The sequence below is a fragment of the Lampris incognitus genome, chromosome 11 (assembly GCF_029633865.1).
Source record: "Lampris incognitus isolate fLamInc1 chromosome 11, fLamInc1.hap2, whole genome shotgun sequence".
Lineage (NCBI taxonomy): Eukaryota > Metazoa > Chordata > Actinopteri > Lampriformes > Lampridae > Lampris > Lampris incognitus.
In genome coordinates this window covers 4,045,409-4,072,811 of record NC_079221.1, presented here as the reverse complement: position 1 = coordinate 4,072,811, position 27,403 = coordinate 4,045,409, and the positions used below count along the sequence as shown (strand labels likewise).

The window sequence follows — 27,403 nt, the reverse complement described above, 5'->3', positions numbered from 1 at the left end:
TATTCCACTCCTCATTAGTTGAGCACTTATAACACCACTGACGATTTCCAGAAAAAAAAAACTATATATATATATATATATATATATATATATATATATTTATTTATTTTCCCTGAAACCATCAATGGTGTTATAAGTACTCAGCTAATGAGGAGTGGAATATATATATGTGTGTGTGTGTGTGTGTGTACTGCAGACATGATGAGATAGTGTGGGTTAAGATGAAAACACAGAGACATACACACATTCCACTTGGCTGTGATAACTTCAGTTTGTATTAATTGAGAGGTTTATTTATGCATATCCAGTGATGGTGTGGGTCCGTGCCAGTGCAGTGTGGTGTGGTAGTCTGAAGGTTATCTAACCGTTGGCTCTTTGACAAGAGTCGCTCTTAGACGAGTCTTCAGCGAAGCAAATGGCAAATGGACGTTAATTGGCTGTCAGAGTGCTCATGTGGTGCATTCGGCTGCGCCGTTCCAGCGGTTCGATGGCAATAGTCTTTCCCACAAGTTCGGTGGTTTTATAGAGGAGAATTATTAAAGGCTGACAATCAAAATTTATTATAAAATTATTCATATCTGCAAAAGATTACCATATATGATATGACCAAATCCCATAAGCCATTGGAGTAATTAGAAAAATAGAAAAAAAAGAAGGCGTTGTATGATTTGCCAAAATTTGTAAATAACCTTTTAACGAGTCTTTTATGAAATGACACATAAAGAGGCAACTGAAGTCACTGCTTAGGATGTGTTCAGTGCCTCAGAGCTGGAACCCGCCGTGCAGACGCTGCAATAAGCCAGTACATATATTCACTACTGCTGTACTACATGGCTGGGGTTCTGCAGCTCGCTCTCCAGCTCCTCGCTTCTGCATGACTTGAGAATATGTGCCCCTCTTCCCAGCTCGCAAACAACCCGCCCAGCCACGATCAGCAGAGTGGTCCAGACTGGGAGAGTGCCGGTTCTGAGCCCGCGCAGTAAACCGGGACCTCTCACACCACAGCAGTGACAAAACACAGTGGACGGACTGCTTTCAGGCAATTGGTGCCATCAAAATGGCCTGCGATACAGAACCTGCGATACAGAACCGTGCTACAGAACCTGTGCTACAGAACCTGCGATACAGAACCGTGCTACAGAACCTGCGATACAGAACCGTGCTACAGAACCATGCTACAGAACCTGCGATACAGAACCTGCGCTACAGAACCAGTGTGCCAAAGCATATGAAGGGAAAGACGCAGTGACATTGCATCGAGTAATCTCATTTGATTTTGTTTTGGATATTTATTAAGAATGATCTATTGAAATGTGTATTTATTGTGGTTTACTAAAAGTCTGTATCGAGTCAATTGCTTCTGTCTTAAACCTGTCCTACGTTCCATGCTGGTTGTGAGTTGTACAGCTTCATGTGCCTGATTTCTTCGTTCCGATTCGATTTCATATTCTGTGAAACGGCATAAGTTTTGCACAAAATGGTATAAATGTTTCAAGTGTTTTGATTTCTAACTGTACATAAAGCCAATTTCACTTTATGTTGTTTCCTTTTTAACATGATTTTGAAATAAATCGAATTGAAATCACGTGCGTCCTCATCCCGTTGCTATGGGGCTCGTGGGTTCATGCAGAAACATTCATCATCCAAACTGCTCGTCCTGCTCCGCCAGCAGTCACTGGGCGGCAGGCGGGGAGACACCCTGGACAGGCCGCCGGGCCATCACAGGGCGCCCCCCCCCAGGGCCCACACACACACACACACATTCACACCTAGGGACAATGTAGTACGGCCGAGTCACCTGACCTCCATGTCTTTGGACTGTGGGAGGAAACCCACGCAGACACGGGGAGAACATGCCAACTCCACACAGAGGACGACCCGGGACGACCCCCAAGGTTGGACTACCCCGGGGCTCGAACCCAGGACCTTCTTGCTGTGAGGCAACCGCGCTAACCACTGCACCACCGTGCCGCCCTGCAGAAACAAACAAACAAACAAACAAAAACAGGATGTGGAAGTCAGCCCGCCTCCATCTTCTGCAGTTTACCGTGTTTAGTGGCCACTGGTTCGAGCCCCCCTGCAGAACAACACGCAGGGGAAACGGGACAAAAGCTGCTCAGCACCAGCAAGCGGCACAAATAGGCACAAAAGCGGCGTCACGGGACCGAGGCGCTCTCGAGGCAAAGGCGGCGGAGCCTGATCCTGAGGCAGAGACGCGTCACACGTCTGTCAGTCACAGACGTGATGCGGTCTGTAGAAGTCCACAACCAGCTCGTGTTAGCGCCACCTACAGTGGGAGTTAAGACAGGACACTCGACAGGCTTTTCACCGACGGTACCAAACGGACCCATAAATCCCCAACCCCTATTAAAGACATTCAGACGATTCCCCTGCCCCGTGCACACAGGCTGAAGTCAGCTGACCGAATATGGCGACACGCCGCCATGACGAATATGGCGGCGTGTGGCCATATTCAATATGGCGGCGTGTCGCCATGACTGACTATGGCGGCGTGTCGCCATATTGAATATGGCGGCGTGTCTCCGGGGGGACGGGGGACGCAGGCCGTCGGGTTGAGCAGCGGCTCAGCCGCGCTGAAAACCTGCCGACTTTCCTTCCCATCAGATGCTCGTTTTGACCCGTTGTTCGGACAGGAAGTAGACAAAGTGAAAACGTTTTCCTTCAGAACAGCGACCGGTCTCGGTTTCCCGCCCCGGCTGCCGGTCCGTTGTCAGGGACGACCGCCTGAAGTCAGGCGTCCTGGTCCGCTGCACGTCACCCGGGGCGTCCGAAGCGGCTCTGGGATCAGTTCAGTCCCCGTCCCCCGTTTAACAAGCGAGCAGAAACCGCGGCTGACGGGATAATGACGGTGCCCCCCCCCCTCGCCTCCTCCCCTCCCCCTCCCCCCTCCGGAAGGTAGGAAGGTTTGGCACATTCCCAAATCTGGACTTTTCAAGAAATTCCATCGGCAGAACTGAGGGAAACGAAGGTAAGCGGATTCCCGCCCTGGGCGGCGGACCACGTGAACGCCGCTGTTGCGTCTGGCTACGCAGCGGCGTCACGGAGACGCAACGTAGAGGAACACTGCCCCCCAGTGGCCATCACGGGAACAGCCGTCACGTTAAACCCTGACAGTTAATCTGAGGCGACCCGCCACCGCTAAATCCCCACGTAGGCAGGGAAACGTTAAGCCGTGGCTGCCCCTTTACCATGCCACACGTCACATCACCGAAACCCGTTTCTATAGGAAACCTTTAAAAGACGTTTGGCGGTAACACTTCACAATAATGCAGCATCGGTTCAGTATCAGTAACTGCTGACTTCCTCGTTTGTAAAGCAAGGCATGCACCAGTGGTTGGTTAGTGAGTGTGTTAATAGATGTTTATAAATACTTATTAGTACTGCAGCTCATGGTCAAGTCAGGTAGTACTGGCTGTTAGGTAGTATTGTGTATGAGCTCGTGTAAAGTCAGGACTATCTGTTTTACAAAGCAGTTACACATGAGACTGAAAGGCCAGCAGCACCTCGAGACTCACAACAGTCTAAAGGATCATGAGATCCTTCAGAAAGTGTAAGTACACGATTAACACACTGTTTACATGTACATGTGTGCATGCATTAATCCTGGATTGCAGCATTAATGAGTATTTATAAAACATCTGTTAACACTCACTAACCGCTGGTGCACGTCTTGCTGTACAAATGATGAACTCAGCAGTGACCAATACTTCACTAATGCTTCATTGTGTAGCCGTTATGAAGCGGTACCTGTTTTGCACACTGGACAGTTTACGTCGCACTCGTTTGCCGCAGGCTTTAGTTTTGACATCTTTGGCGCACACTTGCACCATTTCGTGCAAAAAAGAAATAAATAACATGCCTCTTATTTTCAAGTCTGCTGCGTTTTAGGATTTATTGATTTCTCGGCGGCGGCGGCGGCGGCGTTTAAGAGAAGTGTTAATAAAGCGGACACGGCCGCTGTTGGTTCTGCAGAGTACCAGCACGTAGAAACACAAAGGAAATGAGAAGCGCTTGTCAGCAGCGCGTTTCTTCCCTGCTGCGGGAATCTCAACTCCGTCTCGCTGGGGACCACAGCTGGCATGGCTTATCCTTAACTCTCAAAAAAAGACATTAAAAAAGGCAAAAGATTAAAAAGCCCACAAGAATGAGTTTGAGCGCTTCCTTCTCGCAGCGCCACAATATTTTCTTCAACGGTCCAAACTTTGCAGCAGCTCTTCGTTGGTTTTTTTCCCCGTATATAAAAATAAATTAAAACTCGATGTGTGCTCATAGATCTCAACAAAAAAAAATATGCATGGTAGCTGCTTTACACTCACGGTCCCTGCATGCCCGGGCACACAGTGCGGCCCTGAGCAGTAAGTGGTCACTGTCTGCACACTCAGACAAAAAGCCAGAGCTGGTATCGGTCTGAGGGGTTGCAGGTGGTCAGCGTCGGGTGCTCGTGACGGGCGCTCAGGCACATGTCCAGCCCCGGCAGGAAGAGCTGCTTCTGCACCGAGACACACAGACACAAAGGGTTTTACTCATGAGACAATACGACTGCGTCAGACTCCCGGTGAGGACCCGGAGAAGCGGAGACCATACTCACATCCCTCAGCTCCCACTTCTGCTCGGCGGCCACAGACGTGCTCTTGCCTTTATACTGGCAGTCCTCCAGCTTCACGGTCCCCTCTGTCCCGTGTAAACACAGCTCCTTCTGAATGTTGTGTCTAACCTCGTGATGGGTGGAGTACTCAAAATACTTCAGACCCAAGGAACAGAGAGAGGCGTCACACATCATCCGAGCTCATCATCCGCTGTGATAATACCGTCATGTCGGTTGTCAAGCAGAAGCGACTGACCTGGTTTCCTCCCAGACCGTGGCAGGGATACATGATCAGTTGTTTCCCACCCTCGTTGTTCTCGCCGGCGTCCAGGCACGAGTCTTTACCAACATTTTTCACCTGCAGGGGGCAGTTTAAGAAAACAAAATAAGACATTTCAGTCACATATGGTGCAAGCTGTTCAAACACCTCGAGTCTCGAGTGCTTTTGGCAGCGTCCGACTGGACGTGCTCAGTTTGAAGCCTCTCTCCGAGGCCTCTGGAGATGCTAAGTGGAAAACCCACAGCGGCTAGACGGTTCTCTGAGGTTTCAGAAGAGGAGGTGGGAGCGGGGTCTATGTGTATGTGGTCTTACCGAGCCAAAGTGGAGAGGGTTGAGATCAGGCATGAAGACCTCTGGGTAGACGTTCTTCAAATACCAGGAGAAGCTCTTACACTGCAGCCGATCCCGGAGTTCGACGCGTCTGGAGACGTCTCCAAAAGCCCTCTGTGAAAACATTCCCGAGCATACAGTAAAGTAGGCACACTTTCAAGAATGACAAAAAGGCAGAGGCCCCGTAACCGCTCCTTGTTGGCCATCGCACACTGCAAACGTGTGCAGTTCAGTTGAAGTGACACAGTTCTGCTCAAATCCACTTTCAACCAACTGATGTGCGTGATTTGTATAAGAGGAAACAAACCAACCAACCAACCAACAAACAAAACAAAACAAAGTGCAAAGAAAAGCTGTTGTGTGGCTTCGTAATGATACAGGATCGTGGTCTCCAAGCTGCTGAAAGGAGTTTTGGATTCCTGTTGACTGGGCTCCCCGCCCCTGGGCGGGATTTCCATCCATCCATTATCCGAACCGCTTATCCCGCTCTCAGGGTCCCAGGATGCTGGAGCCTATCCCAGCAGTCATTGGGCGGCAGGCGGGGAGACACCCTGGACAGGCTGCCAGACCATCACAGGGCCCACACACACACACACACACACACACACACACACACACACACACACACACACACACACACACACACACACACACACACACATACATACATTCACACCTCTTTGGACTGTGGGAGGAAACCGGAGCCCCCAGAGGAAACCCACGCAGACACGGGGAGAACATGCAAACTCAACACAGAGGACGACCCGGGACGACCCCCAAGGTTGGACCACCCCGGGGCTCGAACCCAGGACCTTCTTTACAATGAGGCGACTACCCTAACCACTGCGCCACCGTGCTGCCATATGCAGGATTTCAGTTTCAGTTTCCTCCCTCAGAGGGTCAGACACTGGGAGTTCAGGGGTCGTTGGGGTGACCCTTCGACTAGTTTTACCCCGTCGGGTTTGTTTGTGCTGTGGTAGTGCAGTACAGGTAGGGTGGTATGTGCACCACGCTTGTTTATATATTCTGTTCTTATTTCTACTTCTTATTCTTTCTTTTATTTCTATTTCTTTGTTTTTCTTGTTTCCTTTTGTTTCTATTTTCTTGTTAGTTTTTAGTTTTTTCTCACTAGAGCGTGAGTGTCTGTAGTAGAACCCAGGGTAACTCTCTATGAAGCTTGCATCTATAACGCCCTATAAGCATCTGTAACACCCTATACGTGTAGCTATAAGTCATTGTAAGATTCATTATAACCATGTATACGCCCTCACAACACCTCATAACCACCTTTATGATACATTATGTCAATTTAAAACGGATTTATGCATTATAAACATGTCATCATTAGCCTGTTTATCTGTCAGATGTCATAATGCATCATAGCCAACTTGTTTTGCTGAAGTTTTGTAGAGATGCATAATGAGACTTCAGTGCCATTTCACAGTCTTCAGCCGTAGCCGTTAGTCACTGTAATACACATTATAGGAAAGTACGGGCGTTATAGATGCTTATAGGGCATTATAGATGCTTATAGGGCGTTATAGATGCTTATAGGGCGTTATAGATGCTTATAGGGCATTATAGATGCAAGCTTCATAGAAAGTGTTACCGAACCCAATTTCCCCTTGGGGATGAATGAAGTGTTCTGATTCTGATTCTGACCCGCGTTGCTGCAGGTCTACGTCCCCCCTCTGGAAGCTGGTGCATTTGTTTCGAGGGGAGGAGACGGAGACATGGCGGCGAGTTTGGAAGAACAGCTGTTTGCAGGACAGACAGTGATGAGGCAACGCATCTCGAGCTGCGGCAGCGTTTCCTGTCGTCAGACTTCACGGGGTGACGGACCCGGAGACGCACATTTGGAATCGTTTTAAAGCCACAACGAATCCTATGGCAGACGGTCCCGCTTGTTTGTGTTGGCCATGAAGACGTGGCAAAGTTAAAACCCCCCCTGTAGTAGCTCCGAGTTTGTGCCTGGACAGGAGCCCGGTGTGGACTCACAGTTTCAGCGGGGCCGCTGGCGCCACACACTGTTTACATCAGGTGCTGCCTGGGTGCTAAACACCGTACAACAGATGGTTCTGCGCCGGTTCAGCCGAGCTGAAGCAGAATCGTGTTCTGTTTTTTGATCTGCCCCCCTTTCTCTCCCCAGTTGTGTCCGGCCAATGACCCCACTCTTCCCAGCCGTCCCGGTCGCTGCTCCACCCCCTCTGCCGATCCGGGGTGGGGGCTGCAGACTACCACATGCCTCCTTCCGATACATGTGGAGTCACCAGAGGAGGCGCTAGTGCAGCGACCAGGACACACACCCACATCCGGCTTCCCACCCGCAGACACGGCCGCTTGTGTCTGTAGGGACGCCCCACCAAGCCGGAGGCAACACGGGGATTCGAACCGGCGATCCCCCGTGTTGGTAGGCGAATCATGCTCTCTTTTTTTTTTTACAACCGAGAAAAGCGAGCCGACGCGCCAGAAACACTTAAAAATATTTGAAATTAAAATAAAAAGGCAGATTTGTTTGAGGACGTGCCGGGTGACACGTGTACATGTGCCGAAACCCTACCTCAAATGAAACAGCAGGTGGCAGGATACGAGGGCGAGGCTAACACAGAACAGTGTTGGGGGGGGGTGTACAGAAGTTTTGGGGGGTTTTTTTTGGTAAATATTCTTACCAACACAGACAATGATCCCCTTCACACCCCCCCTTCACCCCCCCCCCCAAAAAAACGACCTTAAACGTCCCACAACACAATATGTTTTAGATGCACTCACAAACAGATTTGGAGAGTCAGGGGTTGCACCCCTCCCCCGAGCCCCCACCCCCACCCCCACCCAGATGGTACAGCTAAACAACACGACTGTGAGTTTGTGAGTCAGGAGCCAGGTTCACGAGGTCGTCTGCATCCGGAGAAAAGAGAAACCCCTTTAACCCGTTCAGCGAGGGCGCGGCTGGGGAGGGGAGGAAGAAGACGACTCAGCGCTGCACTATTTCTTCATGTCCCGGTATGAAGGCCGGGTCCTCCGCAGGACAGGATCTGTGGTTTTCCTTCTGAGTCGGCGCTCTAATTCTCTAACGACCAGCCGTTCTAAAGCAAACGAGAAGCAGACACGGGTGCGACCGCCGCGCCTCTTTTTACAGGCCGGCTTGTAGCGCGCGCGTCGGGGATTTGGGGCACATGCAGGTCTGGAATCACCATGAGGATGCTGCTAACACCCCCACATGGTGACAACTAGCATGCTGGATTCCTCTAAGCCGTTAAAGGCCGTGTGTTTGAGAGCAGCAGCGGGGGTGGGGTGGGGGGGGGCTGTCTGAGGTGCAGCCCCGGGGGGACTCTTTATGGTGCCTATACGAGAGCCCGCGCTGGAAAACGCCGACGGCAGCCTTGTTATTTAGCAGAGTGGACTTCCTCTCAGCCCCTCTTTCTGCGGCTTAACAGCCTCCAGCCCCTAATAAGCCCGAAGCTGATGGTTACTGAAGTCAGTAAACCCGCCCCCGCCCAGCTCCAGTACTCTGTGCTGCCGCCGTCACACACTTCACACACCAAGACTCACAACACTGACAACTTCTGATTCCTCGCATTTGTGCCGCTCCATCTCCCCTCCTGCAGAATGTGTTTCTACACGCAAATCCGAGTCCCAGACAGCCCAGCATGGGGTTGTCCCGACTTGTTGTCCCGGGAGCGATATTATGAACCCTACATAGGCCTCGCCAAAATCCCGTTTCTGGCTTTGTCACGTGTGCGCCACCGTAGCAACGCGAAAATATGTTATGGGGTTAGCGCTCATCAAGGAAACGCTGTACACCCACAATTTAACCTGTCTAAGTTATCCACAATCAACATTAACGTTTTTAACTCAATCTTTGCTTGCTCCACGTTTGAGCATAGGATACTGATCAGCTTTCTTAAATGTGAGAAAGTCTATTTATTAGATATATGTTCATTTTCAGACAACTAACGTTACTTACCTCCGTTCTGTTGTTGACAGCCAGCAGTCCAAAATTACAAAAGCAGCCAGCTGTCCAAAATTGCGAAAAATACAAAATTACAAAATTGAAGGTGGCTAACGTTAGCTTTGCTTCGCACCGAGTTGATAGTTGATTGTTTCCTTAGCAACGCAGCGGAAATCCGGCGTCCGTTCGCGAGATTTGGGACAGGGTACGGGATTTTGGCGAGGGCTATGTAGGGTTCATAATATCGCGTCCACCGCGAGGGGATAACGAGTGGTCTGACGTAAAACAGCACACACACATTCACACACGGCCACGTGGGCCCGAACCGAGGGGGGGAAAACACACCCCGGGGCGATCGGCGACCCCCTGAACATGACCAACGCCTGGCGTGACACAGCCGGCGCCCGGGCTCGAACCGACAACAGGGTTAACACAGGACGTACGTCTTTGGCCATCTGCGCAGCTTGCTGGTTGCGACGGTAGAAGATCTCCTTGTAGTTGTCCATCCACACCTCGGCCAGGCGCACCTGGTTGCGGGCGATCACCTGCGTGCCCTTCGGGAAGGTGTGGGGGCTCTTGGTCCGGAAGACGTGGCCGACTATGGAGCACGGGAGGATCTCCAGCTGCCCGCCGCACTGCCACACCTGCGAGGATCGGCAGCATGAGTCACGCCCGGAGGGAGGCAGGTCGGACCCGCCGGCACGGCTGCTCCGCGGGCCGAGCAGGACACACCAGACAACAATGCTGCTCCGCCGGAACGGCAACTGCCACGTCTTACTCACCCTGAAGGACATCTCGATATTTTCCCCGCCCCAGATTTCCATTTCCTCATCGTAGCTCCCGATGTGATAGAAATACTCTTTGGAGATGGAGAAGAGTCCACCAGCGAAGGTCGGGGTCCTGCAGGGAGACGAGGAGACGCTTCGTTACAAGCCCAGGGGCTGGTTCATGTACTGTTCATGTACTGGTCATGTACTGTTCATGTACTGGTCATGTACTGGTCATGTACTGTTCATGTACTGTTCATGTACTGGTCATGTACTGTTCATGTACTGTTCATGTACTGGTCATGTACTGTTCATGTACTGTTCATGTACTCATGTCTGTAGTGTTCATGTACTGTTCATGTACTGTTCATGTACTCATGTCTGTAGTGTTCATGTACTGTTCATGTACTCATGTCTGTAGTGTTCATGTACTGTTCATGTACTCATGTCTGTAGTGTTCATGTACTGTTCATGTACTCATGTCTGTAGTGTTCATGTACTCATGTCTGTAGTGTTCATGTACTCATGTCTGTAGTGTTCATGTACTGTTCATGTACTGTTCATGTACTCATGTCTGTAGTGTTCATGTACTCATGTCTGTAGTGTTCATGTACTCATGTCTGTAGTGTTCATGTACTGTTCATGTACTGTTCATGTACTCATGTCTGTAGTGTTCATGTACTCATGTCTGTAGTGTTCATGTAATCATGTATGTAGTGTTCATGTACTGTCCATGTACTTTTCATGTACTCATGTCTGTACTGTTCATGTACTGTTCATGTACTGTTCATGTACTCATGTCTGTACTGTTCATGTACTGTTCATGTACTGTTCATGTACTGTTCATGTACTCATGTCTGTACTGTTCATGTACTGTTCATGTACTGTTCATGTACTCATGTCTGTACTGTTCATGTACTGTTCATGTACTCATGTCTGTAGTGTTCAGGTACTGTTCATGTACTGTTCATGTACTCATGTCTGTAGTGTTCATGTACTGTTCATGTACTGTTCATGTACTGTTCATGTACTCATGTCTGTAGTGTTCATGTACTGTTCATGTACTGTTCATGTACTCATGTCTGTAGTGTTCATGTACTCATGTCTGTAGTGTTCATGTACTCATGTCTGTAGTGTTCATGTAATCAAGTCTGTAGTGTTCATGTACTCATGTCTGTAGTGTTCATGTACTCATGTCTGTAGTGTTCATGTACTCATGTCTGTAGTGTTCATGTACTCATGTCTGTAGTGTTCATGTACTGTTCATGTACTGTTCATGTACTCATGTCTGTAGTGTTCATGTACTCATGTCTGTAGTGTTCATGTACTGTTCATGTACTGTTCATGTACTCATGTCTGTAGTGTTCATGTACTCATGTCTGTAGTGTTCATGTAATCATGTATGTAGTGTTCATGTACTGTCCATGTACTTTTCATGTACTCATGTCTGTACTGTTCATGTACTGTTCATGTACTGTTCATGTACTGTTCATGTACTCATGTCTGTACTGTTCATGTACTGTTCATGTACTGTTCATGTACTGTTCATGTACTCATGTCTGTACTGTTCATGTACTGTTCATGTACTGTTCATGTACTCATGTCTGTACTGTTCATGTACTGTTCATGTACTCATGTCTGTAGTGTTCAGGTACTGTTCATGTACTGTTCATGTACTCATGTCTGTAGTGTTCATGTACTGTTCATGTACTGTTCATGTACTGTTCATGTACTCATGTCTGTAGTGTTCATGTACTGTTCATGTACTGTTCATGTACTCATGTCTGTAGTGTTCATGTACTCATGTCTGTAGTGTTCATGTACTCATGTCTGTAGTGTTCATGTAATCATGTCTGTAGTGTTCATGTACTCGTGTCTGTAGTGTTCATGTAATCATCTCTGTAGTGTTCATGTACTCATGTCTGTAGTGTTCATGTACTCGTGTCTGTAGTGTTCATGTAATCATCTCTGTAGTGTTCATGTACTCGTGTCTGTAGTGTTCATGTACTCGTGTCTGTAGTGTTCACGTACTCGTGTCTGTAGTGTTCATGTACTCATGTCTGTAGTGTTCATGTAATCATCTCTGTAGTGTTCATGTACTCATGTCTGTAGTGTTCATGTACTCGTGTCTGTAGTGTTCATGTAATCATCTCTGTAGTGTTCATGTACTCATGTCTGTAGTGTTCACGTACTCGTGTCTGTAGTGTTCATGTACTCATGTCTGTAGTGTTCAGGTACTCATGTCTGTAGTGTTCATGTACTCATGTCTGTAGTGTTCATGTACTCATGTCTGTAGTGTTCATGTACTGTTCATGTACTCATGTCTGTAGTATTCATGTAATCAAGTCTGTAGTGTTCATGTACTGATGTCTGTAGTGTTCATGTACTGATGTCTGTAGTGTTCATGTACTCATGTCTGTAGTGTTCATGTACTCATGTCTGTATTGTTCATGTACTCATGTCTGTATTGTTCAGGTACTCATGTCTGTATTGTTCATGTACTCAAGTCTGTAGTGTTCATGTACTCATGTCTGTAGTGTTCATGTACTCATGTCTGTAGTGTTCATGTACTCATGTCTGTATTGTTCATGTACTCATGTCTGTAGTGTTCAGGTACTCATGTCTGTATTGTTCATGTACTCAAGTCTGTAGTGTTCATGTACTCATGTCTGTAGTGTTCATGTAATCATGTCTGTAGTGTTCAGGTACTCATGTCTGTAGTGTTCATGTAATCATCTCTGTAGTGTTCAGGTACTCATGTCTGTAGTGTTCATGTACTCATGTCTGTAGTGTTCATGTAATCATGTCTGTAGTGTTCATGTACTCATGTCTGTAGTGTTCATGTAATCATCTCTGTAATGTTCATGTACTCGTCTGTAGTGTTCATGTAATCATGTCTGTAGTGTTCATGTAATCATGTCTGTAGTGTTCATGTACTCATGTCTGTAGTGTTCATGTAATCATCTCTGTAATGTTCATGTACTCGTCTGTAGTGTTCATGTACTCATGTCTGTAGTGTTCATGTACTCATGTCTGTAGTGTTCATGTACTCATGTCTGTAGTGTTCATGTAATCATGTCTGTAGTGTTCATGTACTCGTCTGTAGTGTTCATGTACTCATGTCTGTAGTGTTCATGTAATCATGTCTGTAGTGTTCATGTACTCATGTCTGTAGTGTTCATGTACTCATGTCTGTAGTGTTCATGTACTCGTGTCTGTAGTGTTCATGTACTCATGTCTGTAGTGTTCATGTAATCATCTCTGTAGTGTTCAGGTACTCATTTCTGTAGTGTTCATGTACTCATGTCTGTAGTGTTCATGTACTCATGTCTGTAGTGTTCATGTACTCATGTCTGTAGTATTCATGTAATCATCTCTGTAGTGTTCATGTACTCATTTCTGTAGTGTTCATGTACTCATGTCTGTAGTGTTCATGTACTCATGTCTGTAGTATTCATGTAATCATGTCTGTAGTGTTCATGTACTCATGTCTGTAGTGTTCATGTAATCATCTCTGTAATGTTCATGTACTCGTCTGTAGTGTTCATGTACTCATGTCTGTAGTGTTCATGTACTCATGTCTGTAGTGTTCATGTAATCATGTCTGTAGTGTTCATGTACTCGTCTGTAGTGTTCATGTACTCATCTGTAGTGTTCATGTACTCATCTCTGTAATGTTCAGGTACTCATGTCTGTAGTGTTCATGTACTCATATCTGTAGTGTTCATGTAATCATCTCTGTAGTGTTCATGTACTCATGTCTGTAGTGTTCATGTACTCATGTCTGTAGTGTTCATGTACTCGTCTGTAGTGTTCATGTACTCATCTGTAGTGTTCATGTACTCATGTCTGTAGTGTTCATGTACTCGTCTGTAGTGTTCATGTACTCATGTCTGTAGTATTCATGTAATCATGTCTGTAGTGTTCATGTGCTCATGTCTTTAGTGTTCATGTAATCATGTCTGTAGTATTCATGTACTCATGTCTGTAGTGTTCATGTAATCAAGTCTGTAGTGTTCATGTACTCGTCTGTAGTGTTCATGTACTCATGTCTGTAGTGTTCATGTACTGTTCATGTACTGTTCATGTACTCATGTCTGTAGTGTTCATGTACTGTTCATGTACTGTTCATGTACTCATGTCTGTACTGTTCATGTACTGTTCATGTACTGTTCATGTACTCGTGTCTGTACTGTTCATGTACTGTTCATGTACTCATGTCTGTAGTGTTCATGTACTCATGTCTGTAGTGTTCATGTACTGTTCATGTACTGTTCATGTACTCATGTCTGTAGTGTTCATGTACTCATGTCTGTACTGTTCATGTACTGTTCATGTACTGTTCATGTACTGTTCATGTACTCATGTCTGTAGTGTTCATGTACTCATGTCTGTAGTGTTCATGTAATCATGTCTGTAGTGTTCATGTACTGTTCATGTACTGTTCATGTACTCATGTCTATAGTGTTCATGTACTCATGTCTGTAGTGTTCATGTAATCAAGTCTGTAATGTTCATGTACTCGTGTCTGTAGTGTTCATGTAATCAAGTCTGTAGTGTTCATGTACTCATGTCTGTAGTGTTCATGTACTCATGTCTGTAGTGTTCATGTACTCATGTCTGTAGTGTTCATGTAATCAAGTCTGTAGTGTTTATGTAATCATCTCTGTAATGTTCATGTACTCATGTCTGTAGTGTTCATGTAATCATGTCTGTAGTGTTCATGTAATCATGTCTGTAGTGTTCATGTACTCATGTCTGTAGTGTTCATGTACTGTTCATGTACTGTTCATGTACTCATGTCTGTAGTGTTCATGTAATCATGTCTGTAGTGTTCATGTAATCATGTCTGTAGTGTTCATGTACTCATGTCTGTAGTGTTCATGTACTGTTCATGTACTCATGTCTGTAGTGTTCATGTACTCATGTCTGTAGTGTTCATGTAATCAAGTCTGTAGTGTTCATGTAATCATCTCTGTAATGTTCATGTACTCATGTCTGTAGTGTTCATGTAATCATGTCTGTAGTGTTCATGTACTCATGTCTGTAGTGTTCATGTACTGTTCATGTACTCATGTCTGTAGTGTTCATGTACTGTTCATGTACTCATGTCTGTAGTGTTCATGTACTGTTCATGTACTCATGTCTGTAGTGTTCATGTAATCATGTCTGTAGTGTTCATGTAATCATGTCTGTAGTGTTCATGTACTCATGTCTGTAGTGTTCATGTACTGTTCATGTACTCATGTCTGTAGTGTTCATGTACTGTTCATGTACTCATGTCTGTAGTGTTCATGTACTCATGTCTGTAGTGTTCATGTACTCATGTCTGTATTGTTCATGTACTCATGTCTGTAGTGTTCAGGTACTCATGTCTGTATTGTTCATGTACTCATGTCTGTAGTGTTCATGTACTCATGTCTGTAGTGTTCAGGTACTCATGTCTGTAGTGTTCATGTAATCATCTCTGTAGTGTTCAGGTACTCATGTCTGTAGTGTTCATGTACTCATGTCTGTAGTGTTCATGTAATCATGTCTGTAGTGTTCATGTACTCATGTCTGTAGTGTTCATGTAATCATCTCTGTAATGTTCATGTACTCGTCTGTAGTGTTCATGTACTCATGTCTGTAGTATTCATGTAATCATGTCTGTAGTGTTCATGTGCTCATGTCTTTAGTGTTCATGTAATCATGTCTGTAGTATTCATGTACTCATGTCTGTAGTGTTCATGTAATCAAGTCTGTAGTGTTCATGTACTCGTCTGTAGTGTTCATGTACTCATGTCTGTAGTGTTCATGTACTGTTCATGTACTCATGTCTGTAGTGTTCATGTACTGTTCATGTACTGTTCATGTACTCATGTCTGTACTGTTCATGTACTGTTCATGTACTGTTCATGTACTCGTGTCTGTACTGTTCATGTACTGTTCATGTACTCATGTCTGTAGTGTTCATGTACTCATGTCTGTAGTGTTCATGTACTGTTCATGTACTGTTCATGTACTCATGTCTGTAGTGTTCATGTACTCATGTCTGTAGTGTTCATGTACTGTTCATGTACTGTTCATGTACTGTTCATGTACTCATGTCTGTAGTGTTCATGTACTCATGTCTGTAGTGTTCATGTAATCATGTCTGTAGTGTTCATGTACTGTTCATGTACTGTTCATGTACTCATGTCTATAGTGTTCATGTACTCATGTCTGTAGTGTTCATGTAATCAAGTCTGTAATGTTCATGTACTCATGTCTGTAGTGTTCATGTACTCATGTCTGTAGTGTTCATGTACTCATGTCTGTAGTGTTCATGTAATCAAGTCTGTAGTGTTCATGTAATCATCTCTGTAGTGTTCATGTACTCATGTCTGTAGTGTTCATGTAATCATGTCTGTAGTGTTCATGTACTCATGTCTGTAGTGTTCATGTACTGTTCATGTACTCATGTCTGTAGTGTTCATGTACTGTTCATGTACTCATGTCTGTAGTGTTCATGTACTGTTCATGTACTCATGTCTGTAGTGTTCATGTAATCATGTCTGTAGTGTTCATGTAATCATGTCTGTAGTGTTCATGTACTCATGTCTGTAGTGTTCATGTACTGTTCATGTACTCATGTCTGTAGTGTTCATGTACTGTTCATGTACTCATGTCTGTAGTGTTCATGTACTCATGTCTGTAGTGTTCATGTACTGTTCATGTACTCATGTCTGTAGTGTTCATGTACTCATGTCTGTAGTGTTCATGTAATCAAGTCTGTAGTGTTCATGTAATCATCTCTGTAATGTTCATGTACTCGTCTGTAGTGTTCATGTACTCATGTCTGTAGTGTTCATGTACTCATGTCTGTAGTGTTCATGTACTCATGTCTGTAGTGTTCATGTAATCATGTCTGTAGTGTTCATGTACTCGTCTGTAGTGTTCATGTACTCATGTCTGTAGTGTTCATGTAATCATGTCTGTAGTGTTCATGTACTCATGTCTGTAGTGTTCATGTACTCATGTCTGTAGTGTTCATGTACTCGTGTCTGTAGTGTTCATGTACTCATGTCTGTAGTGTTCATGTAATCATCTCTGTAGTGTTCAGGTACTCATTTCTGTAGTGTTCATGTACTCATGTCTGTAGTGTTCATGTACTCATGTCTGTAGTGTTCATGTACTCATGTCTGTAGTATTCATGTAATCATCTCTGTAGTGTTCATGTACTCATTTCTGTAGTGTTCATGTACTCATGTCTGTAGTGTTCATGTACTCATGTCTGTAGTATTCATGTAATCATGTCTGTAGTGTTCATGTACTCATGTCTGTAGTGTTCATGTAATCATCTCTGTAATGTTCATGTACTCGTCTGTAGTGTTCATGTACTCATGTCTGTAGTGTTCATGTACTCATGTCTGTAGTGTTCATGTAATCATGTCTGTAGTGTTCATGTACTCGTCTGTAGTGTTCATGTACTCATCTGTAGTGTTCATGTACTCATCTCTGTAATGTTCAGGTACTCATGTCTGTAGTGTTCATGTACTCATATCTGTAGTGTTCATGTAATCATCTCTGTAGTGTTCATGTACTCATGTCTGTAGTGTTCATGTACTCATGTCTGTAGTGTTCATGTACTCGTCTGTAGTGTTCATGTACTCATCTGTAGTGTTCATGTACTCATGTCTGTAGTGTTCATGTACTCGTCTGTAGTGTTCATGTACTCATGTCTGTAGTATTCATGTAATCATGTCTGTAGTGTTCATGTGCTCATGTCTTTAGTGTTCATGTAATCATGTCTGTAGTATTCATGTACTCATGTCTGTAGTGTTCATGTAATCAAGTCTGTAGTGTTCATGTACTCGTCTGTAGTGTTCATGTACTCATGTCTGTAGTGTTCATGTACTGTTCATGTACTGTTCATGTACTCATGTCTGTAGTGTTCATGTACTGTTCATGTACTGTTCATGTACTCATGTCTGTACTGTTCATGTACTGTTCATGTACTGTTCATGTACTCGTGTCTGTACTGTTCATGTACTGTTCATGTACTCATGTCTGTAGTGTTCATGTACTCATGTCTGTAGTGTTCATGTACTGTTCATGTACTGTTCATGTACTCATGTCTGTAGTGTTCATGTACTCATGTCTGTACTGTTCATGTACTGTTCATGTACTGTTCATGTACTGTTCATGTACTCATGTCTGTAGTGTTCATGTACTCATGTCTGTAGTGTTCATGTAATCATGTCTGTAGTGTTCATGTACTGTTCATGTACTGTTCATGTACTCATGTCTATAGTGTTCATGTACTCATGTCTGTAGTGTTCATGTAATCAAGTCTGTAATGTTCATGTACTCGTGTCTGTAGTGTTCATGTAATCAAGTCTGTAGTGTTCATGTACTCATGTCTGTAGTGTTCATGTACTCATGTCTGTAGTGTTCATGTACTGTTCATGTACTGTTCATGTACTCATGTCTATAGTGTTCATGTACTCATGTCTGTAGTGTTCATGTAATCAAGTCTGTAATGTTCATGTACTCGTGTCTGTAGTGTTCATGTAATCAAGTCTGTAGTGTTCATGTACTCATGTCTGTAGTGTTCATGTACTCATGTCTGTAGTGTTCATGTACTCATGTCTGTAGTGTTCATGTAATCAAGTCTGTAGTGTTTATGTAATCATCTCTGTAATGTTCATGTACTCATGTCTGTAGTGTTCATGTAATCATGTCTGTAGTGTTCATGTAATCATGTCTGTAGTGTTCATGTACTCATGTCTGTAGTGTTCATGTACTGTTCATGTACTGTTCATGTACTCATGTCTGTAGTGTTCATGTAATCATGTCTGTAGTGTTCATGTAATCATGTCTGTAGTGTTCATGTACTCATGTCTGTAGTGTTCATGTACTGTTCATGTACTCATGTCTGTAGTGTTCATGTACTCATGTCTGTAGTGTTCATGTAATCAAGTCTGTAGTGTTCATGTAATCATCTCTGTAATGTTCATGTACTCATGTCTGTAGTGTTCATGTAATCATGTCTGTAGTGTTCATGTACTCATGTCTGTAGTGTTCATGTACTGTTCATGTACTCATGTCTGTAGTGTTCATGTACTGTTCATGTACTCATGTCTGTAGTGTTCATGTACTGTTCATGTACTCATGTCTGTAGTGTTCATGTAATCATGTCTGTAGTGTTCATGTAATCATGTCTGTAGTGTTCATGTACTCATGTCTGTAGTGTTCATGTACTGTTCATGTACTCATGTCTGTAGTGTTCATGTACTGTTCATGTACTCATGTCTGTAGTGTTCATGTACTCATGTCTGTAGTGTTCATGTACTCATGTCTGTATTGTTCATGTACTCATGTCTGTAGTGTTCAGGTACTCATGTCTGTATTGTTCATGTACTCATGTCTGTAGTGTTCATGTACTCATGTCTGTAGTGTTCAGGTACTCATGTCTGTAGTGTTCATGTAATCATCTCTGTAGTGTTCAGGTACTCATGTCTGTAGTGTTCATGTACTCATGTCTGTAGTGTTCATGTAATCATGTCTGTAGTGTTCATGTACTCATGTCTGTAGTGTTCATGTAATCATCTCTGTAATGTTCATGTACTCGTCTGTAGTGTTCATGTACTCATGTCTGTAGTATTCATGTAATCATGTCTGTAGTGTTCATGTGCTCATGTCTTTAGTGTTCATGTAATCATGTCTGTAGTATTCATGTACTCATGTCTGTAGTGTTCATGTAATCAAGTCTGTAGTGTTCATGTACTCGTCTGTAGTGTTCATGTACTCATGTCTGTAGTGTTCATGTACTGTTCATGTACTCATGTCTGTAGTGTTCATGTACTGTTCATGTACTGTTCATGTACTCATGTCTGTACTGTTCATGTACTGTTCATGTACTGTTCATGTACTCGTGTCTGTACTGTTCATGTACTGTTCATGTACTCATGTCTGTAGTGTTCATGTACTCATGTCTGTAGTGTTCATGTACTGTTCATGTACTGTTCATGTACTCATGTCTGTAGTGTTCATGTACTCATGTCTGTAGTGTTCATGTACTGTTCATGTACTGTTCATGTACTGTTCATGTACTCATGTCTGTAGTGTTCATGTACTCATGTCTGTAGTGTTCATGTAATCATGTCTGTAGTGTTCATGTACTGTTCATGTACTGTTCATGTACTCATGTCTATAGTGTTCATGTACTCATGTCTGTAGTGTTCATGTAATCAAGTCTGTAATGTTCATGTACTCATGTCTGTAGTGTTCATGTACTCATGTCTGTAGTGTTCATGTACTCATGTCTGTAGTGTTAATGTAATCAAGTCTGTAGTGTTCATGTAATCATCTCTGTAGTGTTCATGTACTCATGTCTGTAGTGTTCATGTAATCATGTCTGTAGTGTTCATGTACTCATGTCTGTAGTGTTCATGTACTGTTCATGTACTCATGTCTGTAGTGTTCATGTACTGTTCATGTACTCATGTCTGTAGTGTTCATGTACTGTTCATGTACTCATGTCTGTAGTGTTCATGTAATCATGTCTGTAGTGTTCATGTAATCATGTCTGTAGTGTTCATGTACTCATGTCTGTAGTGTTCATGTACTGTTCATGTACTCATGTCTGTAGTGTTCATGTACTGTTCATGTACTCATGTCTGTAGTGTTCATGTACTCATGTCTGTAGTGTTCATGTACTGTTCATGTACTCATGTCTGTAGTGTTCATGTACTCATGTCTGTAGTGTTCATGTAATCAAGTCTGTAGTGTTCATGTACTCATGTCTGTAGTGTTCATGTAATCAAGTCTGTAGTGTTCATGTACTCATGTCTGTAGTGTTCATGTACTCATGTCTGTAGTGTTCATGTACTCATGTCTGTAGTGTTCATGTAATCAAGTCTGTAGTGTTCATGTACTCATGTCTGTAGTGTTCATGTACTCGTGTCTGTAGTGTTCATGTACTCATGTCTGTAGTGTTCATGTACTGTTCATGTACTCATGTCTGTAGTGTTCATGTACTCATGTCTGTAGTGTTCATGTAATCAAGTCTGTAGTGTTCATGTACTCATGTCTGTAGTGTTCATGTACTCATGTCTGTAGTGTTCATGTACTCATGTCTGTAGTGTTCATGTACTCATGTCTGTAGTGTTCATGTAATCATGTCTGTAGTGTTCATGTACTGTTCATGTACTGTTCATGTACTCATGTCTATAGTGTTCATGTACTCATGTCTGTAGTGTTCATGTAATCAAGTCTGTAATGTTCATGTACTCATGTCTGTAGTGTTCATGTACTCATGTCTGTAGTGTTCATGTACTCATGTCTGTAGTGTTCATGTACTCATGTCTGTAGTGTTCATGTAATCAAGTCTGTAGTGTTCATGTACTCGTGTCTGTAGTGTTCATGTAATCAAGTCTGTAGTGTTCATGTAATCATCTCTGTAGTGTTCATGTACTCATGTCTGTAGTGTTCATGTAATCATGTCTGTAGTGTTCATGTACTCATGTCTGTAGTGTTCATGTACTGTTCATGTACTCATGTCTGTAGTGTTCATGTACTGTTCATGTACTCATGTCTGTAGTGTTCATGTACTGTTCATGTACTCATGTCTGTAGTGTTCATGTAATCATGTCTGTAGTGTTCATGTAATCATGTCTGTAGTGTTCATGTACTCATGTCTGTAGTGTTCATGTACTGTTCATGTACTCATGTCTGTAGTGTTCATGTACTGTTCATGTACTCATGTCTGTAGTGTTCATGTACTCATGTCTGTAGTGTTCATGTACTGTTCATGTACTCATGTCTGTAGTGTTCATGTACTCATGTCTGTAGTGTTCATGTAATCAAGTCTGTAGTGTTCATGTACTCATGTCTGTAGTGTTCATGTACTCATGTCTGTAGTGTTCATGTACTCGTGTCTGTAGTGTTCATGTACTCATGTCTGTAGTGTTCATGTACTGTTCATGTACTCATGTCTGTAGTGTTCATGTACTCATGTCTGTAGTGTTCATGTAATCAAGTCTGTAGTGTTCATGTACTCATGTCTGTAGTGTTCATGTACTCATGTCTGTAGTGTTCATGTACTGTTCATGTACTCATGTCTGTAGTGTTCATGTAATCAAGTCTGTAGTGTTCATGTACTCATGTCTGTAGTGTTCATGTAATCATGAACACTACAGACAATTTACAATTCAGAGCAAAAACTGGAAAAGGAGGAAAAAGGAGGAAAAAGGAGGAAAAAGGGGGAAAAGGGGGAGAGGAATGAGAAACACACCTTTTTCTAGTTTTCCCCTCATCCCACCCGATGGAGCCAACGCCATGTGGCCGGAACCCTTGTGGATTAACTCCCCTGGCTCACGTTTCCACAGGAAGGAGATGGTCGTAACACCACCTTCCTTCAAACTCGTGTCGGCTGCGCTCGCTGTTTTACACGCTGAAGCCTCCTCGCGTGGATTTCATCACCTTCAGGCCGCGAAGGAGGCGCAGGGAGGGCTGCAGACTACCACACGCCTCCTCCCATACATGTGGAGTCACCAGCCGCTTCTTTTCACCTGACAGTGAGGAGTTTCACCAGGGGGACGTAGCGCGTGGGAGGATCACGCTGTTCCCCCCAGTCCCCTCCCCCAAACAGGCGCCCCAGCTGACCAGAGGAGGCGCTAGTGCAGCGACTAGGACACATACCCACATCCGGCTTCCCACCCACGATGCCCGGACCAAGCCGGAGGTAACACCGGGATTCGAACCGACGATCCCCGTGTTGGTAGGCAACAGAATAGACGGCTATGCTGCCCGGACGCCCCTTCAATTCCTTCCCCCCCCCATGTTTTTATTTTTTATAGTTTGAAAAACAAGCACAGATTGCTGTCTTACCGGATAGGGTACGTTTCATCCCTCCTCCTCCGTTTCTCCTGATCTGGGAGACTCTCCCAGCCGAAGGACAGACCCCAGTCAAAGTTGCCCCGGTTGTGGTTCTGCCCGTAGGGGGACGGCTTCATGAACTCAAAGGTATTGAGGTCGATGGTGGTGATGTCCGGACTAACTACCGCAGTGTAGTTCTCTGCAATCCTGGCCAGCAGAGGCTCCAGCCAGCCGTTAAAGCATTCGCCTGGGGAGACACACAGTCCATCATCGTCCTGCATCCTCCCGTCCGTCCTCCCACCCAGTCTGATGTGGACCACCGTCCATCCTCCCGCCCAATCTGATGTGGACCACCGTCCATCCTCCCACCCAGTCTGATGTGGACGACCGTCCATCCTCCCACCCAGTCTGATGTGGACCACCGTCCACCCTCCCGCCCAGTCTGATGTGGACCACCGTCCACCCTCCCGCCCAGTCTGATGTGGACGACCGTCCATCCTCCCACCCAGTCTGATGTGGACCACCGTCCATCCTCCCGCCCAGTCTGATGTGGACCACCGTCCATCCTCCCGCCCAGTCTGATGTGGACCACCGTCCATCCTCCCGCCCAGTCTGATGTGGACCACCGTCCATCCTCCCACCCGGTCTGATGTGGACCACCGTCCATCCTCCCGCCCAGTCTGATGTGGACCACCGTCCATCCTCCCACCCGGTCTGATGTGGACCACCGTCCATCCTCCCACCCAGTCTGATGTGGACCACCGTCCACCCTCCCGCCCAGTCTGATGTGGACCACCGTCCATCCTCCCACCCAGTCTGATGTGGACGACCGTCCACCCTCCCCGCCCAGTCTGATGTGGACGACCGTCCACCCCTCCCGCCCAGTCTGATGTGGACCACCGTCCACCCTCCCGCCCAGTCTGATGTGGACGACCGTCCATCCTCCCGCCCAGTCTGATGTGGACGACCGTCCATCCTCCCGCCCAGTCTGATGTGGACCACCGTCCATCCTCCCGCCCAGTCTGATGTGGAGCACCGTCCATCCTCCCGCCCAGTCTGATGTGGACCACCGTCCATCCTCCCGCCCAGTCTGATGTGGACCACCGTCCATCCTCCCGCCCAGTCTGATGTGGACGACCGTCCATCCTCCCGCCCAGTCTGATGTGGACCACCGTCCATCCTCCCGCCAAGTCTGATGTGGACCACCGTCCATCCTCCCGCCCAGTCTGATGTGGACCACCGTCCATCCTCCGCCCAGTCTGATGTGGACGACCGTCCACCGTCCCGCCCAGTCTGATGTGGACGACCGTCCACCCTCCCGCCCAGTCTGATGTGGACGACCGTCCACCCTCCCGCCCAGTCTGATGTGGACGACCGTCCATCCTCCCGCCCAGTCTGATGTGGACGACCGTCCACCGTCCCGCCCAGTCTGATGTGGACGACCGTCCACCCTCCCGCCCAGTCTGATGTGGACGACCGTCCACCCTCCCGCCCAGTCTGATGTGGACCACCGTCCATCCTCCCACCCAGTCTGATGTGGACGACCGTCCACCCTCCCGCCCAGTCTGATGTGGACGACCGTCCACCCTCCCGCCCAGTCTGATGTGGACGACCGTCCACCCTCCCGCCCAGTCTGATGTGGACGACCGTCCACCCTCCCCGCCCAGTCTGATGTGGACGACCGTCCACCCTCCCGCCCAGTCTGATGTGGACGACCGTCCATCCTCCCGCCCAGTCTGATGTGGACCACCGTCCATCCTCCCGCCCAGTCTGATGTGGACGACCGTCCACCCTCCCGCCCAGTCTGATGTGGACCACCGTCCACCCTCCCGCCCAGTCTGATGTGGACCACCGTCCACCCTCCCGCCCAGTCTGATGTGGACCACCGTCCATCCTCCCGCCCAGTCTGATGTGGACCACCGTCCACCCTCCCGCCCAGTCTGATGTGGACGACCGTCCATCCTCCCGCCCAGTCTGATGTGGACCACCGGTCCATCCTCCCGCCCAGTCTGATGTGGACGACCGTCCACCCTCCCGCCCAGTCTGATGTGGACGACCGTCCATCCTCCCGCCCAGTCTGATGTGGACCACCGTCCATCCTCCCGCCCAGTCTGATGTGGACGACCGTCCATCCTCCCGCCCAGTCTGATGTGGACCACCGTCCATCCTCCCACCCAGTCTGATGTGGACCACCGTCCATCCTCCCACCCAGTCTGATGTGGACCACCGTCCATCCTCCCACCCAGTCTGATGTGGACCACCGTCCATCCTCCCACCCAGTCTGATGTGGACGACCGTCCATCCTCCCACCCAGTCTGATGTGGATGACCAGTGCAAGTTCTGTTGGTGGTACCTGGAAAAAAATCCACCCTACCCTGTCCGTTACTCTACTTCAGGTGCGTCGTAATTAGCACTGGACGATATGGAAAATATCATCGCAAGACATTTTACCCAACATTGACACACTGCATGACACTTGCTTACATTTGCAAAAATATGGTGTTTCAGACTCCAGCTGAGGCTCGTCACATTAAACTCTTCGACAATGTAAACCACAATTAATTTTCCAATACATGCCATCAAATGTTTCAGAACTCGGATTCTCGTTATGGATTTAGACAAGAGACACGGTGCACCGCCCTATAACGATGCCCAGATGTTGTGCCAATATGACGCCATGAGAAGATGATGCACGACAACACTGAATTACAGCCGAGCCCCAAGTGTGGTGCCGAGGCCTGGGGAGCGCCAGCCCCCGTTGTGGTGCGTCTGACGGGTGACCACTCGGGGTGTTGGTGTGTGACTCGGGGGTTTTACGTCAGTAATGCTGACTAACAGTGGGCGTCCAGGAAGGTGAGCGTATCGCCAGTCGCCACGGAGGCCCCCAGCAGCCGCGCCGTAATGAGTCCTTTCCTCTCTCGTTGGCGGACGACTCGGACGATGGGCAGCCGCTTCAGATACTCGTCCAGCTCGTCCTTCAGCACATCTGCAAGCACAGGGCACCCGGCAGCGTTAGCAACAGAGGCGCCATCACGAGCGGAACCCCAAATTAAGTTGTCGGGTCGGATAATTCAAACACACCGCCCGGCCTGCCTTTCCAGAGGCTGACGTCCAGCTGAGGTTGACGTCAGATTCAAACCGCTTCGTGAAAACGCTTGGCAGATAATTTCAACAGTGAGTATTTACTTTAGGTTTTTATATATATATATATATAAAAGCACAAGGGTTTAGGATTATTACAGAGACATAAACAAAAAACCTGTCCACAGCCATCAGCATGGAGGGACACACAGCGTGCATGAGAGAGAGAGAGAGAGCGAGAGAGAGAGAGAGAGAGAGAGAGAGAGAGAGAGAGAGAGAGAGAGAGAGAGAGAGCGAGAGAGCGAGAGAGAGAGGAGAGAGAGCGAGAGAGCGAGAGAGAGAGAGAGAGAGCAAGAGAGAGAGAGAGACAGCGCGAGAGAGAGAGAGAGAGAGAGCGAGAGAGAGAGAGAGACAGAGAGAGAGACAGAGAGAGAGACAGAGAGAGAGACCGAGAGCGAGAGAGAGAGAGAGCGAGAGAGAGAGAGAGAGAGAGCGAGAGAGAGAGCGAGAGAGAGCGAGAGAGAGCGAGAGAGTGAGAGAGAGCGAGAGAGAGCGAGAGAGCGAGAGAGAGCGAGAGAGCGAGAGAGAGCGAGAGAGAGAGAGAGCGAGAGAGAGAGAGAGAGCGAGAGAGAGAGCGAGAGAGAGAGCGAGAGAGCGAGAGAGAGAGCGAGAGAGAGCGAGAGAGAGCGAGAGAGTGAGAGAGAGCGAGAGAGTGAGAGAGAGTGAGAGAGAGCGAGAGAGTGAGAGAGAGCGAGAGAGAGGGAGAGAGAGAGAGAGCGAGAGAGAGCGAGAGAGTGAGAGAGAGCGAGAGAGAGCGAGAGAGTGAGAGAGTGAGAGAGAGTGAGAGAGTGAGAGAGAGAGAGCGAGAGAGAGAGCGAGAGAGTGAGAGAGAGCGAGAGCGAGAGTGAGAGAGAGAGAGAGCGAGAGAGAGCGAGAGAGAGGCTTGGCTTTCATCCTCCGTCTGGCCTCCTGCCAGAACTGTCTGACCAGTTGCTGCACTACAGCGCCAGAGAAGTTGTTGTATGTCGGGCCACAAATGGCGGCCCGCTATGAATAAACCAGAGTCCATAGCGTCGGATGGACGGCAATCAGTGCAACCTTCCCCTTTTTCTCCGCGGCGTGTTCTGTTCCCGCGCCGGCCTGCAACCTGTTTACAAAGCTAAGTGAAGCCCTCCCAGCACGACCACGGCTCGCCCCTCTTAGGAAAGTATTCCCCGGCAGCCCCCGAGTTTCCTGCTCCCACTCCTCCCGAGCCAGAGGGCTGCAGCGCCGCTCTGCACATTCTCATGGCACACCGACAGGGGCCCGCCGGCCGCCCAACAGGCTGCCTGAAATTAAACCCGACGGGAAGCAGGGTGGTCCCGGCGGGCCCCGCCGAGCCTTACCGTCCACGCTGGCGTCGTCCACGAGGATGATCTCCTTGAGGAGGACGGCCGGGGAGGTGTGGAGGACGCTGTACACCGTCCTCAGCAGCGTGCTCCAAGCCTCGTTGTGGAACACAATGATCACGCTGGTGGTGGGCAGGGGAGGGCACCGTTTGAAGGTTC

At 46.8% G+C, this 27,403-nt stretch overlaps 1 protein-coding gene across 1 annotated transcript; it reads right to left on the bottom strand.

Moving 5' to 3' along the window:
• Nucleotides 1-4,399: 4,399 nt before the first annotated feature.
• galnt3 (UDP-N-acetyl-alpha-D-galactosamine:polypeptide N-acetylgalactosaminyltransferase 3 (GalNAc-T3)) lies at nucleotides 4,400-27,401 on the bottom strand (the record flags this gene model as incomplete). The annotated part of the gene is made up of 9 exons (XM_056289800.1): nucleotides 4,400-4,510; nucleotides 4,610-4,762; nucleotides 4,863-4,964; nucleotides 5,199-5,330; nucleotides 9,609-9,809; nucleotides 9,948-10,065; nucleotides 22,788-23,022; nucleotides 25,612-25,761; nucleotides 27,242-27,401. Coding segments are annotated over 9 exons (1,362 nt in total), but the record flags the coding sequence as incomplete, so codon positions are not given.
• Between the last annotated feature and the right edge of the window lie 2 nt (nucleotides 27,402-27,403).